Genomic DNA, 23,780 nt, shown 5'->3' on the forward strand with positions numbered 1-23,780 from the left:
TTTATTGCTTATGTATTCGTATAAATTTTATTTTGATATTTTCTTACAAATATTTTATATAAATATATTATTACAGTTAATATTTTTTAATAAATCATAACTGCATTTAAATACTTACTTTCATATTTTTCCATATCCTACACGATTAATACCTTGTTAATCTAGGAAATTTTAATCATCAAGAGCGTCGATCACTTCCGTATCATCAACATTTATATTTAATTGTTTTAATAATTGATGCGAATGAAATTCAGTTTGTTGGCAATCCGCAAAGTGTGATATTTCTAGTATTCGTTGATTATTTCTATCATTTTCGTCTCTGTTAAATCAAAATAATATTTTAAAGTTTGTATTAAATGCACAGTATACTACTTAAATACAGATTTCAAACTTTAGGAGTGTATTCTATTCCTGGAATTGATTTGAAACGATCATCCAAATATAAATCCACAAATACTATATTTTCAAGTTACAGTTTCTCAATTTATACACGCCTTATAGATTGTCAAAGATGTGAGAATATCCCTTCAGTTTCTCAAAGACCTTCGTTATCAACTCACGTTCCACAGACAAACCATTTGATACTTCCACATGAACATATCAAACAGTTTAAAATCCAAGCAGCACGAATGTCATGATATAGTGACTAATTGTAAACTAATACTGTTATTCTTCTTGTTACCTGGTATCTAATTACTATTGTTTACATTTAAGCTATCATGCTCAAACAGATTAAACTCATGTTTACACACTTGACGTTTCATGCAAAAGATGCCTCTGATATGAAGCTTTGAAAGACAAGCTTGGACTTATGTTTATGACTTCTCTTTATCAACACAGTGAGTAGAATGAATACGCCAATAAAATTTAATTTTTTATGCTTGGAATATCATATTATACAGTAGAATGAATACTTTACTTTGCTTTTTGCTCCACGTAATCTTCAAGCCAAGTTCTTAATCGATTTACCATGTGATCTTCTCGAACATCTATTACCTGTAATTAAAAAGACATTAACTTCTTTAGATAACTTATGAAACTAAAAGAAAATTTGTATACTTGTAAATGTTTCTCATGAGAGTTAGAGAGATTGTGATTTAAAATATCTTTATCTCCACACAAATCTACCAAATGACTTGGCATTTTTGTGTCGTCTCCAAAGCCACTGAGATAGTATAGAATTAATCCATTGATAACATCATTATATTCTGCCTCGCAATTTCGTAATTGTGAGAAATATCCTCGCGCAGTTGTTACAAAAGAATCCACCATATCGCCGATGCTAAATCTGAATATTTCGTTTACATCCTTTGCCAAACAAATCAGTCATTAATAATTTCTTAGATTAACTTTTTCATGCAGAATGCCTTCCTTCTAAGACATACTTCCATCTGCTCGTGTAGCTCGACTTCAATAGACATTAATTTCGTCCATGCCTCAGTTATCATATCAGTGAATTCTTCAGAAATCTCCTGCGCTTTCCGAGTCACCTCTTCGAGCGTACCACTGTCTACATCGCCAACTAATTTCTTTAACAAGTGTTTAATATTTGTTATAGTAACAGCTTTCTGTTGTAGCGTCTCGTTTACAATCCTGCGATTCAAATGAACAATAAAAGTTGCAATTGCGTTAATAAAATCGTTAATATTACGTTTATACTGTCATATTGCGTGTCAAGTTACTCACAATCTGCCTTGATTTTGTGAAATTTCTTTACCCGCAGCTACAGCCGTTGTGTAGAGATGTATCTCATTCATTCGTTTATCATGTTCTTTCAAGCCTATGTCACAAATCTCTCGACATAATGCACAAAAATTTTCCTTGTATTCCTCATAAGCAGTTATTGTTTCCTCGTTTATTAGAGATAATTCTATACCCTCTGAATATGAAATTAAAGTGCGCGTTAATTGCATGTGTTATATGGAAAGAAATTCTCTTATTATTTTGTGTACCTTTCGCCTATATCTACAACTATTTATAGCTGTTACGAATGAACATAAATATGCGAACCTTTATCGTCCTCAAACATTTGACAGAAAAGGTAATCGTCGTCAAAATGCTCTACATATGCATTAGTATGAAAAGCTAGATTCTCCTCATATTTCTGCCGCTTATCCGATTCCTCTTTTTCTTTAGCTTCTGTTTCTTTCAAAGTGTGTAAAGCACGGCTGAATTATAAAGTAAGACACACATATCCTTAAATGTTAAATTATATAAACACACTTGACATAAATTAATTATAAGTTTTATAGTTACTAATGCTTTTCTAAGGCATTTTTGCGTTCCTTGTCGGTTATCATTTTATATCTATAATAAATTAATTGAGGAATAAATGCAAATACATAATCCAAGTATCCAGCTTCTTCGCAACATGGATTTCCACTCGCATTTAAGCTAGATAACTTCTTGAATTTCCTTAAATATAGTACCTGAAATAATAACATAAATATGTAGCCGAATAGCATTATTTCATTCATAAATGAAAGGCAATTTATTATGTACATTACATGGTCCCAATCTACCAGGGCATTATTACCAATGCTAAAAATTGTAAGCTCGTGCAGATTATCTATGCCTTCTACTGTATGAATTTGGTTATTGTATAAAAGCAGTATTTCCAATTTTGTCAGATTATTCAAATTCTCCATTATCTTAATACGATTGAACGAAAGATCCAATTCTTTTAGATGGACGAGGATATCCAGATTTTCTATTACCTCGATTATATTGTTACACAATTTTAATCTCACAAGATTTGGCATCACCCAGAGGTAATCAATTTTAAAAATATCTAGAAACAGACGTATATAATTAAACATGCGTACAATTCCGCGAAATATAATTTTACGGCTGCCAATGTGTACATACTAAGAAATTCAATTCGAATTTCTTTCATTTTGTCCAATTCAATTCCATCTTCGAAGAAGAGTTTACCCGCTTCTCCCTTTGGGCCTTGGTCGATTATCAGATTTATAAGCATCTCTTGATTTATCACGCGAGGTTGCACAAATTCTTGCAGTATAGTAGGAACATTTTCGGGATTCATTTTTCAAAATGTTCTCTACAATTGCATAAAATAAATCAGTAGAATTATGTATCAACCAATTTATATCGCTGCACTCTTGAAATCTTTTCAGTCTTGATTCGGTTGCCGCGCGACGAAACTTTTATTAATTCTACGACGGATCCTCATGTTAACCTGAATGTTTCATTGAAAATTAGCCTGCACGAACAAGAAATGAGCACAAATTCGAAGCCGAACGTTATTCAAATTTGAGCACCATTATTCATTTATTTTATATTTATATCTTATCTTATCTTAATCTTATTCAAATATCAAGTTGACAAGTTTCCCTTCAAGTAAGAGATAAAGTTAAATTATTTAATATTCGACCATTTATTTAGTTACTTTTTTATCTGATGACTAACCGTCCTTGAGAGTATTTTAAAGCCAGATATGGTAGATTTGTTACAATTCGTTAAACTATATTGTCAGAGAAAGCCAGTCAATCTGGAATTAAATGTCCAACGAAAAAGTTCGAAATCAACATTTCGAAGGTATCTTTGTAGGTATATTTTTATCCAATGGAGTGTACTCCACTGATTTAGGGAGAAAGTAGAAAACCAATCCTAATAAAGTACACGGAGCGCTGTCTCCGATTGGTTGAAGTATCATGACACTTTGACGTCTGCCTTTATCATCGTATGGGTCATATGATACTGTCACCTTAGCGGAACAAGAAATTTGTAAATTATTGTCATATATTGTTCCTGACAAAATTTATTACGTGCCTTATACATGCACAAGTGAGTCGAAGTAACGTTATCGAATATAAAAACAGTTTCATATATCGTGCAATAATGTCATTTTTCGGGGTAAACGTCAACCCGTTTTCAACACCAGTAGGACAGAAGATTGGTACGTTTCTTATTTACTTTTACGAAATACGATCATGCCGATTAGGTGAATACAAACGAATGATCGGCTTGTCATTTTTGCTGGCATAATCCGGTGCTTGCGCGTCAATAGGTACAAACGCTTGAATACCTATAAATTTTTGCCATCTACCATGTATATGTATATATGTGCATATATGCATATATATTCAAGTATCTATATTATCTATAATCTCGGAAATTATAGCTTACGAAAAGTGTTTGTAAAATAAAAGCTGTAATTAACAGTACATTTCATTTTTATATATTTATTTTAGAGCAAGCTACAGATAGTAGTTTGCCAAGCGAGAATTGGACACTTAATATGGAAATATGTGATATTATAAATGAAACAGAGGATGGGCCAAGAGATGCAATTAAAGCAATTAAGCGTAGGCTTAATCAAGCCGCAGGAAAAAATTACACTATAGTCATGTATACCCTTACCGTTAGTACTCACAATATTCGGTAATATTTACATTTTAAGCAAGATATGCGCGATACGTTAAAATTATTTTATACAATTGAATAAGGTCTGGGTTGGGTATTTATTTCTTAATTTTATTCACTTTCTATAGTAATTTCAGAATAGCGATATCATATTTACGAACAGTTTATGCAGTTCGTTAAATCATCGTAGTTTTTTAAGCAATAGGTCATTTCTATTAAACTAGCTTAAAGTACCTGGCGTTGCCCGGGCTTCTTATACGCATCTGTAACAGCAGCATTAATATTTTAAAATTAATTGGCGCTCCTTAATCAGAGACGTGTTGATGCGAGAATAGACGCATTTACTATGGAAACCACTAGACGGAGTGCGATACAGCCCCTAACATCTGATAGAGCATTCTCAAGGAATGCTTCACTACAATCGTCACTACTCGCCTTCCTTTTGTCATAAGTTAATGTTTCATTCACCTGAACTTTCCTTGAGAAATGCCTTAGAAAAACCATTAAAAGCGCATCACAATCCGTCCAGTGGTTCTCGAGATTAGCCCGAGCAAACAGACGGACGCCTACCAGGGACTTTATTTTATGCTACGTAGAGATGCTCGTAGAAATGAGAAATTATAAGTATCTTTACATAAATGATATTGATAAATTAGGTATTGGAAACATGCGTGAAGAATTGTGGGAAACGTTTTCATACTCTCGCCTGTTCACGAGAATTTGTACAAGAACTGTTTAAATTAATTGGACCAAAGAACGAACCACCGACTGCAGTGCAAGAGAAAGTTTTAAGTTTGATTCAAACATGGGCAGACACGTTCCGCCATCAGCCGCATACTCAAGGGGTTGTACAAGTGTATCAAGAATTAAAACTGAAAGGCATACAATTTCCGATGACTGATTTAGATGCAATGGCACCCATTATCACTCCTGAGAGAGTAAGTCTTCTATAATGTAAGAAATAAGCGAAGTATGAGAATTCTATATGTTCTTCATTGCCGTTAATGTTGCAGAGTGTACCCGAATTGGAGCAAAGTATTATAAATGCGTCTGCTGTTGAGCAGCAATCAATAGCTCCTTTGGCAACGCAAGTTCAGCAACCTGCGAATCAATCGTCTGGGCAAGTAGCTCAGTTAAACGAACAGCAACTGGCTAAATTACAAAGCGAACTTGATGTCGTACAAGGAAACATGTGCGTTTTATTGGACATGTTGGCATATTTTACAAGTCTTGATCAAAGCAATAACCAGCAACCAGATGCCGCAGATCTTGAACTTTTAACAGTACGAATACAAACCATTTGCTTTCTGAACAGTAGGAAGAGATGTCTCTGTTGCGTTAAATAAATATTCAATTCATTCTCTTATGTATCTTTACAAGAAATATCGAAAGAATCCTTAATAATTCTCATGTTTACAGGAACTTCACGGGACGTGTAAAGCAATGCAAGAACGAGTCGTCGAGTTAATTGGGAAGTTAGCCGACGATGAAATGACAGCTGAATTATTACGTATAAACGACGAGTTGAATAATTTGTTCTTGCGTTATTCACGTTTTACGAAAAATAAAGCTGTCGCTGCAAGTACTATTTTAGCGCAAACAATTGGTCATCCAGCAAATATGGATTCCGCTTCATCGGGTGCTAAACAAGAAGCCGATTCTCTTATAGATCTATCTGACGAAACTGATGCTTTGGAAAGGAAAATGACAGGAATGGGTATGTGTTATATGTTAAGCAGACAGGAGATTTATTACATTGTCTTGTATTGAATTACAGGCATATCCGAAAGCGGTGATAAAAGTAGGATAGATAGAAAGGAGAAGAAGGAAGGTGACAACGATGAATTCGATATGTTTGCACAGTCACGCAATGCATCTTATGAAACTACAAAGAACAGGTTTCTATCGTTAAATTAAGTTTAAAATTTCTGTAGAATCATGTATTAATCCGTACTTGTTACAGTGGTAGCAAGTATGAGGATAATTTGGAGCAGGTGAGCGGAGGCAGTCTCAGTACAGCAATTCTGAATCGCAATAATCCTGAAAACCCCCAGACTGCTTCTACAGTTGCTTCTACTACTGCTACTTCTGTGCGTAACCCCTGTCCTTACTATACTCATTCTTACAAAACACTTAGCTAATACCATCAAATTAAGTAATATAAGTAGATATTGGTAAATCATTTATTTACAAAAAGTACGCCATATTATAAGCTGTAAACCATTTTGTACAAACTCTCATCTCATTTTATCATTGCCAAGTTATATATCTTTAAATAATTCAGTTATGAATTTATACAAAGACCATTAAAATTGCCTTCCATAACGAAAGGTAAGAATGCTACACTTTATCCAATTTTATGATATTCAAGCATAAGTTCTTTTAATTTGATAGATCCAATAAGAATTTGTTCCCCTTTGCTGCATTAGCTTTTTAGAGCATGGAATGTCGAATTATTTTTCTCTTACGTTTCCTTATGCTTTATTTTTGCCTAAATATATCGCATATATTTATACATATATTTTGCATTCTGTTTAATATGTTCGGTTTTATTTCGTTTCCTTGTTTTAACATTTAGCTGAACCGGGAATCTGAATTTAATGAAATGGCAGCCTGGTTAGATCATACGGTGAGTCGTATGTAATATTAAAATTACTTTTGCGAGAATTGGAGGATTTTACTCGAATTGTTTGAAAATCACTTCATATCATCGTAATGTCTATTAAATGTTTGTTTCGAAAGAATGTTCTCGAATTATCGTTAATGGTTTAATTCATGATGAAGGGAAAATTGCTTTCTTTTTAGCCAGGGGCACATGGTGATCAGGAATCCTTAACATCTTCAGAATTTGAACGTTTCTTAGCAGAACGAGCAGCTGCGGCTGAAGCATTACCAACTGTACCTACAACTACTGCTGCTACTGGCAACACTACAAATTCTGGCAGTTCAAACATTCAACGCCAAATTAACAAGGATCAAGATAAATCTTTATTTGCCCTTTAAATGTCACTTTACCGATTCGTTTGTCAAAAGAATGATAGACATTAAGTTTGAGTTGATTCAATCATTGGGATACCTCTTTCTAATAGATCGATGCTTCTAATAACATTATTGGTGTTAGAAACATTAACGAAATGAATCAGGATGAAAAAGGAGAAAAAAATATAACGAAAGGGAACGTGCTTTGCGCTTATATGTACTTAAGAATGTAATTGATACAACGTGACCGTAAATTAGCATTTCTGTATGTTGTAAAAATTTCATAACAATGAGTAACTTATTTTAAAGCTAAAATAATCGTTACGCGTATAAGCATTATGTAATACGAAAAAATAGGAATACTAATTTATGTTATTTGTATATAAAGAACACATTGTATCCAAAATAACATTTACATTACAATGTGCTATCTCATGCCTTGAAGCTCTATGAAAATAATTAACTCGTACGTACGATTGCATTTTTCAAACTTGCAGATTCAAATGCAATAAAGTGAATATTTAATTAAATATTTGACTATCGAGCTATAGATGGAAGTATTTTTCTATGTTAAATTGTGTCTCGTTTATTTGACATTATCCTGTATAAACATGGTATACATATATTTACATCTCTAGTAGTTTTGATTTTTTTTTTATAAAAGTACTATTATTATCATAGAGTAATATAAATTTATTATTGCTAGTTTTGTTATAATGATGTACCGATATTACAGATAAATAATATATTCTGAAATTATAATATAGGAATACCATTGGTGATAAGTTTTGCTTGTGATTTCAAAGACATTGTCTTGTTTCAAACAAAATTAACGTATTCAAAGCTGTAAACTGAATCAAGACTTTCCATGCAATTTTAAAAATGTGATAAGCAAAAGTTGCAAAAATAACGATTACAACAGATTATGTCCCAATAGCTGATTTTATAGAATTATTAAGTAAACTATATGCTTTCTATCGATGAATATTTTATTTCAATAGCGCATAATAAAATATTTTTGCTAAAAGTATATTATTTTCGACACACAGTGCGAATCACCATGGCACTGATCGTATTAAATTCGATCTGTTACTTTAGAATGTACGAAACACTGTGTTTCCTTGTAATTATATTTTAATTCGAATTTAATGGAAACAAGACTTCCTTACTTATAAAAGATGTTTTGATAACGCGATGAGTAACTCTAATTTTGTAGGTAATACACCCGAAGAATTATTGTTCCCTTTTGTATACGCATTTCAATATCGCATGTTATTGAAAACATTGTGATGAATTTATGTTTCTACAGATTCCTTATGCTTTTAAAATTACAAGTTTGTTAAATGTTATAAATAATTTTTTCATTTGTAATAAACATTTCCTAATGTTCCAATACGTTAATAACGTTTTATTTCTGAAGAATTGTAATCCTTGTACTATATATAAATAATAATTACAATGCATACAAGCAGAAACAAATGTATGCGTTGCCAATTTCAATAATTTTTTTTTAAGTCAAGGGCTCTTTGAAGTGTACATAATTAATTGTTTCTGTCGCTCATAGCATGTACAGTGAATCCAAAAAGTTTCTGTATACCTTATCAGAATCTTAACTGTATAACGATATTAAATTGGCATTGAACTCGGCATAAACAGAAACTTATAGTAGCAAAGAAACCAAATAAAAAAATTGAATGTAAAATCTTGCACTTAAACACGAAGCACGGTACATGATTACAATATTTATCTATTATTTGAAAGAAAAAATTCAGTTAATTCGTCACTTTACAAGCTAATCAGCCAAAGTGAACAATAAGATAGTAAAAAAGTGATTGCTCTATAAATTTATATACGCCAACAGCCTTGAATCTTGGATCTCCATAATCTCTAAATACGAATTATGTGAAACACACACGGAGACAGAAAGACAAGGAATTATTCCAAAGAAATTGAACTGACTATTAGCTATAAAGGAAACTAAAAATATCAGAAACCATGTTGCTCGCCTTCTGTTACATTATTCTATTTACTCAGCGAACTCGCTAATATATGAACCTATGTTTGTAAAAATAATAAATGTGACATACCCAGCTAAAACAATTCAAAAGTTATTTCTTTATTTATATTCAAGTTAATGTTACACAACACTGAGTAAATTCTAACAAATAATTCTACAAAGACTCTCTGGATTCACTGTACTGTACCTACATTGGAATTTTTCAAATTGGCTAGTGATTGTGTGTGCATACACGTGTGTGAATGTGTGTGCGTATATATATATACACACACTATACAGACTGTGTATGCATAATGCGAGTGATACCACGAGCTAAGGTCACGTGGTTCACCCATCGTGTATTTCACGCTGATCATTTCAACCCGTGCGGTTGATCTATCCGGTAGTGCTTAGAGTTCCGTGTGTTCTTTACTTGATTCTAAACTAAGAATTTAAGATAATTCCTCGGATGGTCTGGTATCGTGGGCATAGTACGCGGCTACTATTCTGCTCTTCTCACGGGGAACATGTATACTGTATCAAAAGGACCTAGCAAAATTGTCGCAAAGACCCGAAGAGGTACTGATATTCATAGTATGATTGCAGTTTTGTACGGATTTTAAAGCACAAGGAATCGTGACATCGGAGCTATTTAACGTCTTGTTTGCTCAGGAATTAGTCAGAATCTCGAGAGGCTGGAGACACTGCGCGATTTAACGAGAAAAGCGGATCCTGATGATGACCACGAGATCACCCGGTAAGTAGTGCCCTAACCCTACTTCATTACTCCTCTCCCTCTCTCTTTGTACCTTAAGCATTACGCAATTCATAATTCCCCGTGAAAAAAACAGCACGCTTAATCTCTGTGCTGTGCTCGAAGAAGTATGGAAATCTGGATTGGTACAGTGTTATACATAAATACTGTATAGCCTCATAAAAGTTTATATAACGTAGCATAGAAATGTCCCTTCGCTTTAAATGTGTGTTGTAAAATCAGCGTTGATTTTACAGGCATGTGCCGAAGCCAGTTTTTCACATGAATGGGAAATCCAAACTTAGTTCGCATAGGCATCAAATGCAGGAAGTTATAACGCCGCAACACGAGGAACTTATCAAATTTGTTTACGAATGTAGGTTGAAAGTATTTAAACGGCATTGCGCATTAATATATACTATTGACACAGCCTTAACATAATATATGGTATAATACGAGAAGAGTAACGTGTATCGTAATTCGGTGAGGTCTATAGGAATATAATTTATGCAATATGCATTGCATAACACATCGTATTATGTATTTTTATGTATCCGAAATGTTATTCAAGTTTCTTTTTATTACTTTAGCATGGAATCAAGTGAACACACGGCAAAGAAGCGAATCCTCAGATGGTTCGGATTGCTCAGAACCTTCCAGTAAGTCCAACGGATAAATCTACATGTTTGTATGTTCCTGTATATATAATACTCATAGTTGGAATATAACGTCTTGTGTATTGCAGGTCCTAACTCTATAGTATATTATAATGGTGGTGAACCAAATGATACTCTTCAAGGTGAGTTGCATTTCTTTTTTAAGACGGCACAGGACTATTGAAATCTCGCAAAAGCGATTGTTTTTATTATTATTAATTCTGAACGTGTCGCCCTTTGTGAACATTTACATCAAAGTTTTACGAGGAATTTCGATTTATTACGGAAATTGTAGCGCTGAACGTAGTTGAGTGCACTGTGTAGTAATCACATTGGCCTCGCAATTATTTATGAAGTCGTTTATCTCGAAACTACATTTTTAAACTCCGTGTACGTCATATCGTTTGGAGGAATGAATAGTTTCATTTGAAATTTTAACTGGAGCTGTAGAATTCCTTTCTCTACAGTGTGGAACTTGCGCATCAACATTGGATGTTTGTAAAACATTTTATAACTGATTAAAGACGATTTTTTTTCGTAAAAATTTGGGGGAAAATTTGCCTCGTGTGTAACTCTCACAATTTTTATTTAAATTCCCCAATAAAGGTCCACACTGTAGTTTTTAGTGTAGAAGTTACTCACTCCAAAGCATTTTGCTTTTAGATGATTGGTTCACCTGGGACTGTGTACACCAACTACAGCTGCGCGCTACGCAGGACTATCTTTAGCATTAAATAACTTCAATAATTTTCAATATTCTGATAATTTCTTTGTTCTAAATTACTTGTAAAAGCGTGCGCAAAAAACTGTGAAAAGTACCGGTATGGTGATTATGTGGTATCTATGCAATCCAACCCAAAAGGAACCGTTGATTTTAGTCGTTCAATAGTCCTGTACCTCCTTAATAGATACGAGTGAAACGCTTTCTTCTTTCTAAAGACCAGAAGTCGTTTTACTTTTCTAACATATACAATACTGTCAGTTAATAAAATAATTCTTCTCTATTTGTTAACTGAGAATTTGTATTATAAACGATGTATTACTTCGATTAATTACTATATTTCAGACTTCAAACCATTTGATTTGGAATCTTGGTGGGGTAAACGATTATTTAATAATATCACCAAGTCACTTTGAGACAGAGAGAAGCTCGTAAAAATTATGGAGATATATCTCAAAGTAGTACAGAATGGCAAACAGCGCTAAGGATTAGCCTGTTCTGCATTTTAAATGCAACATAAGAATTGCTGAATTATTGCATAGTGTTAAACTGGAAGTTTGGGGACGAACTTGGTTTACTAGACAGAGAATTACAATTGGTGAACCCAAAATCTTGTATAATATATAGTGCACTCATTGCAATGGATTATATTGTTTCTTCCTTTATGAAATTGTAAACGAACTTTTTTTTAGTATATGCAACGTGTCAAAAGTTAGATTCACTCGTTCAAAATCTTGTACACGACCATATGGGAGTAGTAGAGTGTTTCTCTGGACGTTTAAAGAAGCCACGTTAACAATCATTTGCATCGATCAAACATGCATTTTTGCCGACAGTGTTATTGAATATGTGATGCAACAGTACGTACGGTTCAGACATTTTTTCAACGTTGCCTCATATTTTTAAGGCCACTCCAATTTCAAAGTGTACGGGTGTACAGAAACTTTATTTAAATATAAAAGAAAAGTGCAAAATTCAAATCGAATAAAGAAATTAATGCGATACAGAATATGATCACCGATACCATGATGAAAAAAAGAAACGTTTGTAGGTTTTTAAACTGATGATGGTGAAAGCATAGCTCATAATTGCATACCAGATAGGGTTAAGTATACACAATAATCCCTGCGTGGTATGAATGCAGCATGAGAACAATGGATTTTTAATCATAAAATGATGTACATATATTACATGCATTGTTTGTGTGAGTGCATGATACATTGCTGATATTGTTACGACAACCGTGTCTGAATACTTTTATGTAAACAAAAGTTTAGTATAACTTTGTAGACTGATACTGTTTAAGATTGTCATATGATTAATGGGCAAGGTAACGCTTGTCATAAATGTATTTGCAAGCTTTGCTTTCACAATTTTGTATTTCACGTTGATCCGAATTAATCTCTTTCTAAGTTCTGCATTGTTTCAGTTTTATGTGCACTTGACAAGTCGATTAGTGAGGGTACAAGCGTGAAATCTAACACTTGAAAAGCAGAGTTTGCAAAAGTAGTCGAAATGTAGTACAATATTCGGCCATATGTGGCTGAATTATGCAGTTATAAATAAATACAACTTTATACATATCATGATCTTCTTTTTACCCTTCTTAATTCTTTCGAATCGTTGATCGTGCAGACTTTATACTGCTGCAGAATATTTGGTTTATGCACCTTTTGCTAAAATACAATTCTTTGTTATCACAATAATGTCTATTATGGTCCTTCAAGAACAAAAGTTTGTTATCAATAATTGCTGGATACTTAAAATACTCAAATGAAATACAAACTACGTAACTACATTTATTAAATTTCTACTAAATTTTACTTCGTTTTGTAATTTATATTAAGATGCTACTTTTACAAAGGGTTAGAATTCTGAGACACTGAGCTCTCTGACACTGAGACTTTGATTAAATACAGAACGTCGTTTTTATAAAAATAAGTTTAAATTATTGTGCATGATTAACAGTTATTAAATATATAACAATTAAATTTAAAAATATTATAACTATTAGTATTAAAGAGTGATATGTTTTATATCTAAATATTTAGGTTACTATATCTTACTGTTAACCTTTTCAATCCTCAAATATGTATAAAGCATCCAGAGCTCTTCAAATAACTTTGATAATGTGTTGAATCTGTTTTCAAATTTCGTTTACATACTTGACTGGTAGTCATTCTCAAGTTTTCTTTACTCTCCTAGGTTTCGATCAGATAGAGACAAGTACTTTTATCTTAGAAGCAGTGAAACAAATAGAAATACTTGGCTTAACGATAAAGAGAATATTTATTAATTAAATATTTGGATTTCCCTACTTCCACACCTGCTTGGCCAAGAGTATTGACATCTGATATTTACAATAGGAATGACAGAAGTAATATCATTTTTATCACATTAATTTGTGTTAGTTTAGTTTTTATACAATTAATTAATACAATTAATTTTCAGGTTGATGAAGTAAAATTAATTACAGGCGGAGAATTTTCTAAGGTAACTGAATCTTATGCATTTGTTTGTAGATCATTGTTATTTCAAACTCTATATGTGAATAAATTTTCAAAATAGAATGACGATACCCTCGACATCACCTTGCAAGGACCAATGCTGAGCCATGAAACCGGTCAAACATTTTTATTAGTTATATCAATGGCGTGCAAAGCAATAATAGCATGTACAAGGCAATTGAATAAAATAGATGAAGAGTTTGGAAATAGGGATTACGGTACAACACTTGCCCATGGAGCTACAGTTATTGAAGCTGCCATTCAGGTTTGTACATATGGTCTAGAATAAAAAAGAAATGACTCAAATTTTAATAAAAAAAAATCTTACAGGAAAATAAGACACCGGGGAGAAATCCATTTGCAACATTTATGCAAATTAGTCGTATCATTGAAAGAACAGTAAGTGGTACGCAAGGAGGGCTTTATTCCTTATTTTTTCATAGTGTTGCCAATGTAAGATGTTAACCATTATATTATAAATTTTATTACAAGGTATGAACATTTGTACAATAAACTCATACTTCAAAAATCATATGTTCATAGGCGTTTATGAACTACCAAAGTGATGAACAAGTAACAGCACATACATGGTTAGATGCTCTAGTTACTGCGAATGAAGCAATAAAGCAATTTAAGACACCCTCTATAGGTGATCAAACTCTGATAACCGTTTTGGTAGCAGTACAAGTAGATTTAACAACCGCATTAATTAACAATGTAGATCCCATTGATGCATTTGGTATAGCTGTAAAAGCTGCTGAAAATTTTCATATAAACCATGTACGTACGCATTCTTTCAATGCGAGAATAATTTGGAAAGCAATTTATACTTTACAATTAAAATATATTACAGAAACTTAAACATCCAAATCCTCAGGCACATGCGGTAGGTATATGGATGAGGGCTGCATATGAAGGTACTAAATTGAAATTAATACATTGATAGCCTGGGTTTTTAAGTACGAATTGCATTGCATGTCCACGGAAACAATAATCTTTATATATTTTATATATATGTCAGGGTACGTGTAAATCAAAACCACCATCCTGGTTTTTGTATCAATAGAAGCTAACAATAAATGTTTGTAATGTTCTTCATTTCTTTGTTATTTCCATAAAGGCTGATTCAGACACATCGAGTAACTTAGTCGAATAGCGAGTAATTTAGTATGTTTTCGTGTGTGAACACTAAAAATTAGTCAAGTAGTTTAGTTAAACAATGGTAAATTACTAAATTACTCGCTACTACCACAGACGACGTATACATCGTCTGTGCCTCGTCTGTGCTACTACTCGATTAAAATACTCGACATGTCTGTTCCAGCCTTAAGGGGGTAGACACGTCACGTGACCTGGCCGATTCGGCAGGTCGGTATTACAGTGATTATTATGTGGTCGGCTCCTCGAAGTGACAGAAAATATAACCTAATTGCTATACCCGATTTCCTAAAGATACTGTTGTGACGTAATAATAATATTTTGAAAGGATGATAAAAAGTTCACAAATCTTTCGTAAAAGAACGAAATGGCCACTAAACATTTGTTGTCATATACCATATACTTAGGTTATATTTTCTATCACTTCGAGGAGCCGACCACATAATAATCACGCGCATCCAGTCTGCGCATTTTCAGTAGCGGATTTCATGAACGAATTCTGAACTGGAATAATTATGAAACACAATGTTTACGGGGTTTATTACTATTTTATGATACTTCAATTCCTTTAATGTTCCTGTCCATATAACCGTTGGCTATTAACAAATAATATAAAAAAGGTACTCAAAAATATTGGGATGGCTTAGTGCACACATATTGTATGTCTACTTTTTAACTTTCTAACTTATACTACTAATTACATACTTTCAGTGATACCTATATTACAATAATGCAAAAAGTATTTATGTAATTATAAAGTACCATTGAATGTTTGAATTACCCGTGTCTACCCCCTTAAGGTAACATATCGATGCTCGGTAATAATAAATGCAAAGTAATAATCATAGTTATGCTCTTTATGTATATTACCGATACTGTTAATAATCGAATGTGTTACCATTTAAAATTTAAAAGAAGAGACTTTGACCATCATGTCAGTAGCGCTACGCGTTGCGCCTTAGAATGAGCAACCCGCTGTCCGCCGTTGTTGGCCGTTGTCTACGGGAACTACGCCAAAGACTACACATAGAAATTCAGCGTTGACAAGTGCGACATCAGCTCCGCTCGCGACTCGACTTCGAAGCTCATCTCTGACCACGGATTTTGCTGGGAGTGCCCAGTGCTCTGCGTGCACAGTACGTGTTACTAATGAAAATCATTATACATATATCGCATAGTACCATTTTCATTATAGATTGGATAATTAAATTGTGATCGGCAATTATCTTCTTCTCTATCGTATTATCTATCTCGAATGATCTTGCTCGCGTGCCCTACGATATGTAACTAAGCCTTGGACTTTTTCGTCTGTTTTGACATTTGGCAAGTCAATATGGCGTACTCTCCACAGGTGAGAGACTACGATTTTCCGCGGTTGTTTTTACTATCGCATTTCAGTGTTACCTGCCGACGAGCTCACGTAAGAATTTAATCGCCACGTCGGAGTAACGAGATCTCGTGATAAATACCGATCCGTTAAATAAATATCCCCGCGGTTTTTTACGAGTCTCCTCCCGATACGTGGTACATATACGCAATGTGCTTGGATGCATAGTGACACAAATATTTATTCCATTTTGTGGACTTGTCATTACGTAATCATTATTTAAAATTCTGTCACCTGCGTGGATAAGAATAAAGTCATGCGTGCGGTTGTTTTCCCACGTTTTCTCTAAGTACTGAAACATATGTAATTAAGAATTATTCTCCGCGCGACATAGACGTGGCATATCTTATTATTGTACGAGAAGTAACTTGGACATAACGTTTCTTTAATATCTCCGACTGATAAATACGCGGAATCTTCACGAACGTCACTTTACTTCATCGTTCAACTCATGTTTAATATTAGAATGTTTAACATTGAGAATCCAGTGTATTAAATTTACAGACGCACGTATGTTGTAGCAGATCCTTTGAAACGAATGGGAAAGATTGAAATGTTAGGCCACTTGAAGTAATCAAATATTTAAGAGGCAATAAAGAGAGAACAAGAAGAATACACGCGTGTAAATAAGAGTGTAAAATGTACAAGTCACCGAGAAGCCTACTCGATGTTTGCATCGATTTTGTCTGTGACAATGTTTTGGGTTTGTGCGAAGTACACCTTGGCGATGCAGAAGAACATTCCCCTGCTTTGTTAGGTGCGTCTACTTGCAGTGAGTGAAAATGATTATCTCTATTCTTCAAGACAGCATTCGTTAAACTACAGTAAATGGTAACACTATTGGCACACACAGAAACGTGATTAAAGAATATTAAACTAATATATTTTAGCATTTTAGCATAAAATATATACCTTGTATCCTATATTAGCAGAATAACGCAACAATGTAATCTTTCGGTCTGACAAAATTATTGGCATAGAGCCATAGATTATATATCCTGCATAAACGGAGGAAAGAGGTCTTGGACGTTGCGGAGATTTCGATTAAATGGAATTGTTTGTGTCAATAATTTTGTAGCTCGCTGTACGATATACCGTGGTTATATCCTATCTTGTCTTTAATTGTATATAACTGTTTAATAACGACCGTTGTTGGGAGTTACTCCAACATAACAGTCAATTGTTATAAAGTATGTGACTTTTAGATGAACAAGGTAATTCTTCAGTAAATAGTAGTAATATAGGTATTTTGGGCTCAGCAATAGCTAAATCGTCCAGTGATGGATCCTCAAGTTCGACGGCAAGGCTTAGTTTTAGGCAGCCGGATACTTTTATACCAGCTGAAGTTTCAGATCAGTTATTATCAAACCTTTGCGAAAAGAGAACTTTGTCGGATTTGACCATTACGCTTTTTGACTCAAAGTACACTAGATTAAGGTAGCCCCATATTATTTATCAAAGTGAACAGCTTAACTATTAAAGAATAGAAATGTGAATAAAATGTTAATAATTCATTAATCCTTATAGACACGTGCGATTAACAGATGCATCTGCGTTGTCCGTGAGAGGCTTGAAAGTTTTAAAGCAACATAAAGTGGTAGACCTTACGGTGAATGGATTGAAGATAACCGTCGACGACCTAATAAGCTGTTTAGGCGATTGGAGTTTACAGAATCTTAGATCGCTGAATGTAGCGAGAGGGAGTTTTATGGACTGTTCACGGTATTTAAGATTAACTGCTTCTAGATGTGTAATAAGTAAAATATTTCCTTGGCGCGTAATATTCACATTTTTTAACAGGTATTGTGTAGTAGTAACGTTAAGCAAATTGAGGGCACTGCATACATTGAATGTATCAGGAACAGAGTTTAATAAACATGGTCTGGAAATAGTAGTTGAAGACCTTCCTCTTCTAGAGAGCTTGGATATCTCGTGTACAAAAGTTGATGATATAACGCCGTTGAAAAAATGTAAAAATCGTCTGAAAACTCTTAGTATGTACAATTTGAAGATAAACGAAAGTGCAAATTTAATCTCAGTATTATTGGAGCTAAACGAATTAAGAAATTTAGACATTTCGGATGAGAAATATATGCATGCTTTGAACTGCGTGTTAGGGCCTGCAAAACCGAAAATAACAGACTTCTTGAAAGCTGTACATTGTATGCCATATCTAACCAGGCTAGATTTATCTGGTGAGTATGGCTGGATTAATACATTGCACTTGTTCCCAAACAATGCGTGACATCCTTTCTTCTTATATTCATTAGGTAAGGGTGATATAGATCCGAAAGATTTGAAGGAATTTATTAAAGCTCATCCGTATTTAAGGTTTTTGGGGCTTGTAAGCACAGATGCTTGCTACGATGAATGCTTCATAAACCCAGCACATAAAGATTATAGACCTGGGCTCGTTGTAAGTTATTATAATAATAATATAGTCGGTTAAGTTTTCCAAATGGAAAGGATTATTATTTATTCAGTATTCTATGAGATAATGACCACGTATGAAATATTATCCTTATCAAAGTATATACGTAGTTTTACAAAAACAATATTACAATATCTATAATGTCATACAAACAAATATATTTATGTTGTCAAGAGAGAATTTACACGAATTCTGAAGTAAAGAAATATTGAAAAATGTTAATATAGAATATTGTCTGTTCTTTATGTCAGGTCAGTGGTACAGCAACAGAATCTCAGATTTTGGAAGCTCTCCGAAGATATACATGCAGATTACTTTATCTTGAGAAATGTTTATTTAATTTATTCCGCCAAACGCAAAACTTTATTGAACCACGGGTGGATGTGATAAAGTTAGTGTTACCTGGAATGAGAGAACATCCGCAGGAAGTCCGCGTGCAGGTGCCATGCACCGCGTGTCTCTATAATCTTACCAAAGGTGAATTCGGTATCACGATTCACCCCTCGATACTTAAACAAGTCGTTGAATTGACCATGATTGCAATGGAATCTTACCCAACCAATTATAGACTTCAAATGAACACGCTACTAACTTTGTGCAGTGACAGGATTCTGCAGGACGTTGCTTTTGACAAATACAGGTAGGTAAAATTTATAAAGCTCCCTGAAAATTTTCAAATTGAAATTACAAATTCTCATGAATTGAACAATTGTTTCTCGCTGTTGCAGATGCGCGAAATTAGTGTTGGATTGTTTGTCGACTTTTAACGAAGCATCAATGCTTCGCATGTCCGTTGCTATTTGCTCGATATTGGCAGCAAAGATATCGACAGTAGAAACGTCCATGCTTGGCGCTCAACCACAGTATATATCCAAATTACTTGCAATGGTTAGGTCCAAAGTGGACTCCAAATCACTGGATATAACAATGAAGTTCACATTAAGTACTCTGTGGAATTTAACGGACGAAAGTGCTACTACATGCGTAGTATTTCTAGACGAAGGTGGAATGGAGTTGTTTCTGAAAGTACTTGAAAGTTATCAGGGAGAGTCCAGTGTTGAGACTAAAGTATTAGGCTTACTGAATAATATGGCAGAGGTTTGTAATTTTGTTATTCTGCAATTTAAAGGCACGAAGTGTAAGGTACCTTTAGCTTTAAGTTTACTTTAAAATGACCTTATTATTTAATCACTACTCGATCTTTAACGGTCATAATTGTAATTGAAATAATGAAACATTCATATAATTCCTTACAGGTTGTACACTTGAGACCGAGGCTTATGCAACCTAGATTCATCTCTATGCTTTCTTCGCTGCTGGATTCTGCACACATTGATGCATCTTACTTCGCAGCTGGTATCGTTGCGCATTTGCTTAGCGACGGCCCGTCTGCATGGGCTGCGATGCCTTCGCAACCAAGCAGAGAGCAATTATTAGAGCAATTAGCTCACACAGTGACACATTGGGAAACACCTCAGAGAGAAATGGTCGCTTATAGAAGTTTCCAACCATTCTTTATGCTTCTGCGTAGTTCAGACGCCTACCCTGTACAACTTTGGGCAGTTTGGGCGATACATCACGTGTGCACGAAAAATCGTAAGTGTACAAAGGTTCCCTATGATTAAAAGAACCAATTTCTGCGAGCCTTACGGGTAATGACTTTCTTTAGAATTTCCTCTACGATATTATATCAATACCAACGCCTAGCTGTTGTCTCACATGTATGTTCTTATGATTCGTAGCAAAACGTTATTGCGCCATATTGATCAGAGAAGGAGGCGTGGAGACATTGAAATACCTGCAAACCACACACACAGAGCAAACAACGCAGCCGAACTTACAGAGTCTGTGTCAATCGATTCTGGAAATACTTGAATTAAATTCTTAACGACGTTATTGCCTTCCAAAACAAAATCTGCGTACCACAAAGTTGGTATACTAGTCAATGTTTATCTCAATGCAATCTTATATCCTGTTCTTTAGACCAAATAATTTAAAACTATTATACGAACATGGATAATTTATCAAAATGGGGGACTGAAATGAGAGAACAAGTCCAGGATACGAAATTCTGTAGATTCAAATTGAAGACCTGAATTATGAAAAAAAATAAAAATTAAAAAAAAAGTATAGCTCTGTGTATTATGAAGTATATTATACATAGATCTTATGCCCAGAAGTATATTTGAACATATATAATATAAGTTATATTTAAAAAGAAATCACAGAGAAAGGAAATAATTAAACATTCGAAGATATACATTGAACATAGAAGAGACAAATCTTGAATGCTCTATTATCGCTACTATATTTTTTAATTGTTAAATACATTATTGTGTCTAATATTTCAATTAAAATGGACTAACGAGTGGAAGAGAATCAAGCAATTGAAACAGTAAAGCGCTACTATTTGGAGAATTAACTTAATTATTTGTTATTCATTATATCGTTTTATATTATACAGTTACAAAATATAGCTAATAGTTAAGGTTCTAGTCTAATAAATCGAATAATTATGTCGGCGTGACAGTTTGCGTAATTTACGGACATGTTTAGAGCGTCTTTTTTGTTTCTCCTAAAACTAGGTGCTCAATGTACCTTTGTGGTCGTTAAAACACTACTGATAACGTTTAGCCGTGTTATTGAAAAGTTACGTATACATAACGCGTAATTAAATTTTATCGGTGTCGATACTGCGAAAGGAAATAGTGTGATTAGACTAGGATTTTATGAGTATGGTATGCTTCAAAAGTATAATTTTTTGTATTATTATATAGACTATGGGATACATTAGTAATTATTTTGTTATATCATACTTCTAACGTTTTGAATACAGGTCTTCAATTTCATTCTGTTAACACTACTATCTTACGATCTTTCCATTCGATAAGTAACTGAAAAACCTTTAGAGATTAATTGTGCATTTACATGCCTTCAGAGATATAAAAGAAATGCAGATTTCTAACAATATTCCGACTGTATCTGTTATAAAAATATTATTAATTTGTATGAACAAAATTTATCCTTCTGATAACATTAATCTGTTATCCCTAATCACTAATCTGTACGAGTTTGAAGTTTATTTTACCCGCTCCTTAGGATAATGTTCACGTATTAAACCGGCAAGGCGCTTCATATACAAGACTTAAGCCAAGAAAATCTTTATTTACCACCCAATCATGTTACATTTATATGTTACACTTATGTCTTAATTATTTTTTCCTTTTCTTTCTTTTTTTTGCTCTTTTTTTAAAATGGAACGTAAAAATTGTTCGTGAAATTTGTATGATTATCACTCAATTGATGCCGATGCTGCACTGCACCTGCAAAATACTTAGCGGCATGGAAGTAACGTTACGAAAATTGTAGCTCGGATCATTAATATGTGGAAACTTGGCTCTCCTCCTAACATCATAGCACAGTGGATTAATGGTTCAAAAACATTTTACACGCATCTTACAAATTAGTAGCAATGTGTTCAAGATAAAATTGAGGATGTATAGTTAGTAGTAAATAAATGAAAGTTGCGCGCCATAAATATCAATGTACATGCCATACTCTGTACGCAGCTTATAATTTTGGCAACTTTCATTTACTATGCATACAAAATTTACTATAAATTATAGTAATATGATAGTACTCTAGATATTTACATTGCAGTTCAATTCTTATTTTTACTTCGTGTTGAAACTACAAGCCTAACTAAAAAATTCAAAATAATTCGGTTAGATATTTATTAAGAGTATGCTGAAAATATATTTCGATAACACTACTTACATCGCCACGCTTATAAATTTAATTCCTTCGCCAGCATTCTATCAGCCTTTATGTTATACCAAAATATTTCTAAAATTATTATTGCTATTTTATAAATTTCCTAAAATCATTTTCTAGAACATCGATATACTTCCGTAATCTCGCGTATACTACAAAAGCTGTTTTTTTTTTTTGGGGGGGGGTCTGGGGGGTACAATTTTATATTACCTTAACATATGTTAATACTATTAGCATTTTTATTAACAGGCTCTTAATGCTGTTTGTAGGATAGTTTCTTTTTATTTTTTACGTTAATCTCACCAAATTATAAATCGTGTAGATGACAAAAATATATAAAATTGTTGTTACAAGTGTTAAAAAACATGTTAGTTGGAAGGAGACAAAGGTGATTAATGTTCTTAAGTTTTTAAGTGCTTTCTAACGAATTAAACGAAACTGTTAACATATCGATTATGGGCGACAATATTTTACAATTATATGCATAACAAGGAATGCTAAACGTATTATTTGCTAGTAACTCTAGATACAAACGTAAATTTTCTCAAAGTGTACAACAATGTAGCGATTACATTTTTTTTTCACATGTTAAAATAATTAGTACTTGTGGAGGTATGCATGTATCTAGATATGCATACGCACACGTATGCATTATTAATACACACGCGTTTAGGGAAATTTTGTAGGTATATTAACATGATTTTATTAACACTCCAATGTTTTATGTATTTTTGTGATCTAGTTAGATCGAGACTCTTGGAAACTAATAAAGGCTGATGTTGTGAAACCAGTTTGGTGCCAACTGTTCGGGAAATGTAAAAACATAATTGAACTGCAATAGCAAATCATCGCTGATCTACATTTGTAATGTTCATATGATGATTTATTAAATCAAATATGATTAATTGTGCCCATCTTTGTCCAATCTTTTTTTTTCTTTTGACATGAGGTTTTTTCTTTCTCTTTTTTTTCCCATCGTATCAGTTTTTTTTTCTGTGGACATATCATAAGAATTTACTTAAACACCTTAG

General features: G+C 33.5%; 5 protein-coding genes across 23 annotated transcripts; 4 read left to right on the plus strand and 1 right to left on the minus strand.

The window, feature by feature from the left end:
* Positions 1 to 169: 169 nt before the first annotated feature.
* Positions 170 to 3,488, minus strand: LOC143376558 (dynein regulatory complex subunit 3). Its single transcript, XM_076827040.1, has 10 exons — positions 3,410 to 3,488; positions 2,869 to 3,061; positions 2,508 to 2,791; positions 2,257 to 2,429; positions 2,011 to 2,168; positions 1,687 to 1,879; positions 1,386 to 1,593; positions 1,060 to 1,308; positions 920 to 996; positions 170 to 319 (listed from the first exon to the last, which is right to left on the minus strand). The coding sequence occupies exons 2-10, from the start codon at positions 3,044 to 3,046 to the stop codon at positions 172 to 174; spliced, it is 1,668 nt and encodes a 555-aa protein (XP_076683155.1). The 5' UTR covers positions 3,047 to 3,061; positions 3,410 to 3,488; the 3' UTR covers positions 170 to 171.
* Positions 3,489 to 3,677: 189 nt separating this feature from the next.
* On the plus strand, positions 3,678 to 8,760 carry LOC143376569 (TOM1-like protein 2). Of its 3 annotated transcripts, none has more exons than XM_076827067.1 (9): positions 3,678 to 3,919; positions 4,215 to 4,384; positions 5,043 to 5,324; positions 5,400 to 5,669; positions 5,806 to 6,103; positions 6,164 to 6,284; positions 6,350 to 6,380; positions 6,965 to 7,015; positions 7,192 to 8,760. In XM_076827067.1, the coding sequence occupies exons 1-9, from the start codon at positions 3,862 to 3,864 to the stop codon at positions 7,387 to 7,389; spliced, it is 1,479 nt and encodes a 492-aa protein (XP_076683182.1). In that variant the 5' UTR covers positions 3,678 to 3,861; the 3' UTR covers positions 7,390 to 8,760. The 3 variants fall into 3 exon arrangements, with proteins under 3 accessions (XP_076683182.1, XP_076683166.1, XP_076683174.1); XM_076827051.1 differs by having other exon boundaries at positions 3,679 to 3,919; positions 6,350 to 6,476; XM_076827059.1 differs by lacking the exon at positions 6,965 to 7,015 and having other exon boundaries at positions 3,679 to 3,919; positions 6,350 to 6,476.
* Positions 8,761 to 9,714: 954 nt separating this feature from the next.
* Positions 9,715 to 13,073, plus strand: LOC143376809 (MAPK regulated corepressor interacting protein 2). 3 transcript variants are annotated; one of them, XM_076827509.1, is made up of 6 exons: positions 9,715 to 9,940; positions 10,034 to 10,118; positions 10,373 to 10,491; positions 10,706 to 10,774; positions 10,861 to 10,914; positions 12,922 to 13,073. In XM_076827509.1, exons 1-6 carry the CDS (start codon positions 9,889 to 9,891, stop codon positions 12,978 to 12,980), a joined length of 438 nt encoding a protein of 145 aa, XP_076683624.1. In that variant the 5' UTR covers positions 9,715 to 9,888; the 3' UTR covers positions 12,981 to 13,073. The 3 variants fall into 3 exon arrangements, with proteins under 3 accessions (XP_076683624.1, XP_076683614.1, XP_076683606.1); XM_076827499.1 differs by lacking the exon at positions 12,922 to 13,073 and adding an exon at positions 11,435 to 11,782; XM_076827491.1 differs by having other exon boundaries at positions 9,720 to 9,940; positions 11,838 to 13,073.
* Positions 13,074 to 13,204: 131 nt separating this feature from the next.
* On the plus strand, positions 13,205 to 15,097 carry LOC143376736 (putative dihydroxyacetone kinase). 4 transcript variants are annotated; one of them, XM_076827389.1, is made up of 7 exons: positions 13,205 to 13,543; positions 13,698 to 13,869; positions 13,944 to 13,985; positions 14,061 to 14,264; positions 14,330 to 14,452; positions 14,543 to 14,779; positions 14,853 to 15,097. In XM_076827389.1, the coding sequence occupies exons 2-7, from the start codon at positions 13,861 to 13,863 to the stop codon at positions 14,940 to 14,942; spliced, it is 705 nt and encodes a 234-aa protein (XP_076683504.1). In that variant the 5' UTR covers positions 13,205 to 13,543; positions 13,698 to 13,860; the 3' UTR covers positions 14,943 to 15,097. The 4 variants fall into 4 exon arrangements, with proteins under 4 accessions (XP_076683504.1, XP_076683499.1, XP_076683509.1 ...); XM_076827384.1 differs by having other exon boundaries at positions 13,205 to 13,869; XM_076827394.1 differs by having other exon boundaries at positions 13,205 to 13,869; positions 14,330 to 14,398.
* Positions 15,098 to 16,160: 1,063 nt separating this feature from the next.
* Positions 16,161 to 22,134, plus strand: LOC143376491 (protein zyg-11 homolog B). 12 transcript variants are annotated; one of them, XM_076826926.1, is made up of 10 exons: positions 16,161 to 16,293; positions 17,049 to 17,316; positions 17,750 to 17,981; positions 18,072 to 18,266; positions 18,345 to 18,739; positions 18,815 to 18,960; positions 19,227 to 19,615; positions 19,704 to 20,073; positions 20,232 to 20,571; positions 20,718 to 22,134. In XM_076826926.1, exons 2-10 carry the CDS (start codon positions 17,184 to 17,186, stop codon positions 20,861 to 20,863), a joined length of 2,346 nt encoding a protein of 781 aa, XP_076683041.1. In that variant the 5' UTR covers positions 16,161 to 16,293; positions 17,049 to 17,183; the 3' UTR covers positions 20,864 to 22,134. The 12 variants fall into 12 exon arrangements, with proteins under 12 accessions (XP_076683041.1, XP_076683104.1, XP_076683031.1 ...); XM_076826989.1 differs by having other exon boundaries at positions 16,279 to 16,293; positions 17,066 to 17,316; XM_076826916.1 differs by lacking the exon at positions 16,161 to 16,293 and adding an exon at positions 16,300 to 16,508.
* Positions 22,135 to 23,780: the final 1,646 nt, after the last annotated feature.

Source organism: Andrena cerasifolii, chromosome 1 (genome assembly GCF_050908995.1).
Source record: "Andrena cerasifolii isolate SP2316 chromosome 1, iyAndCera1_principal, whole genome shotgun sequence".
Taxonomy (NCBI): domain Eukaryota; kingdom Metazoa; phylum Arthropoda; class Insecta; order Hymenoptera; family Andrenidae; genus Andrena; species Andrena cerasifolii.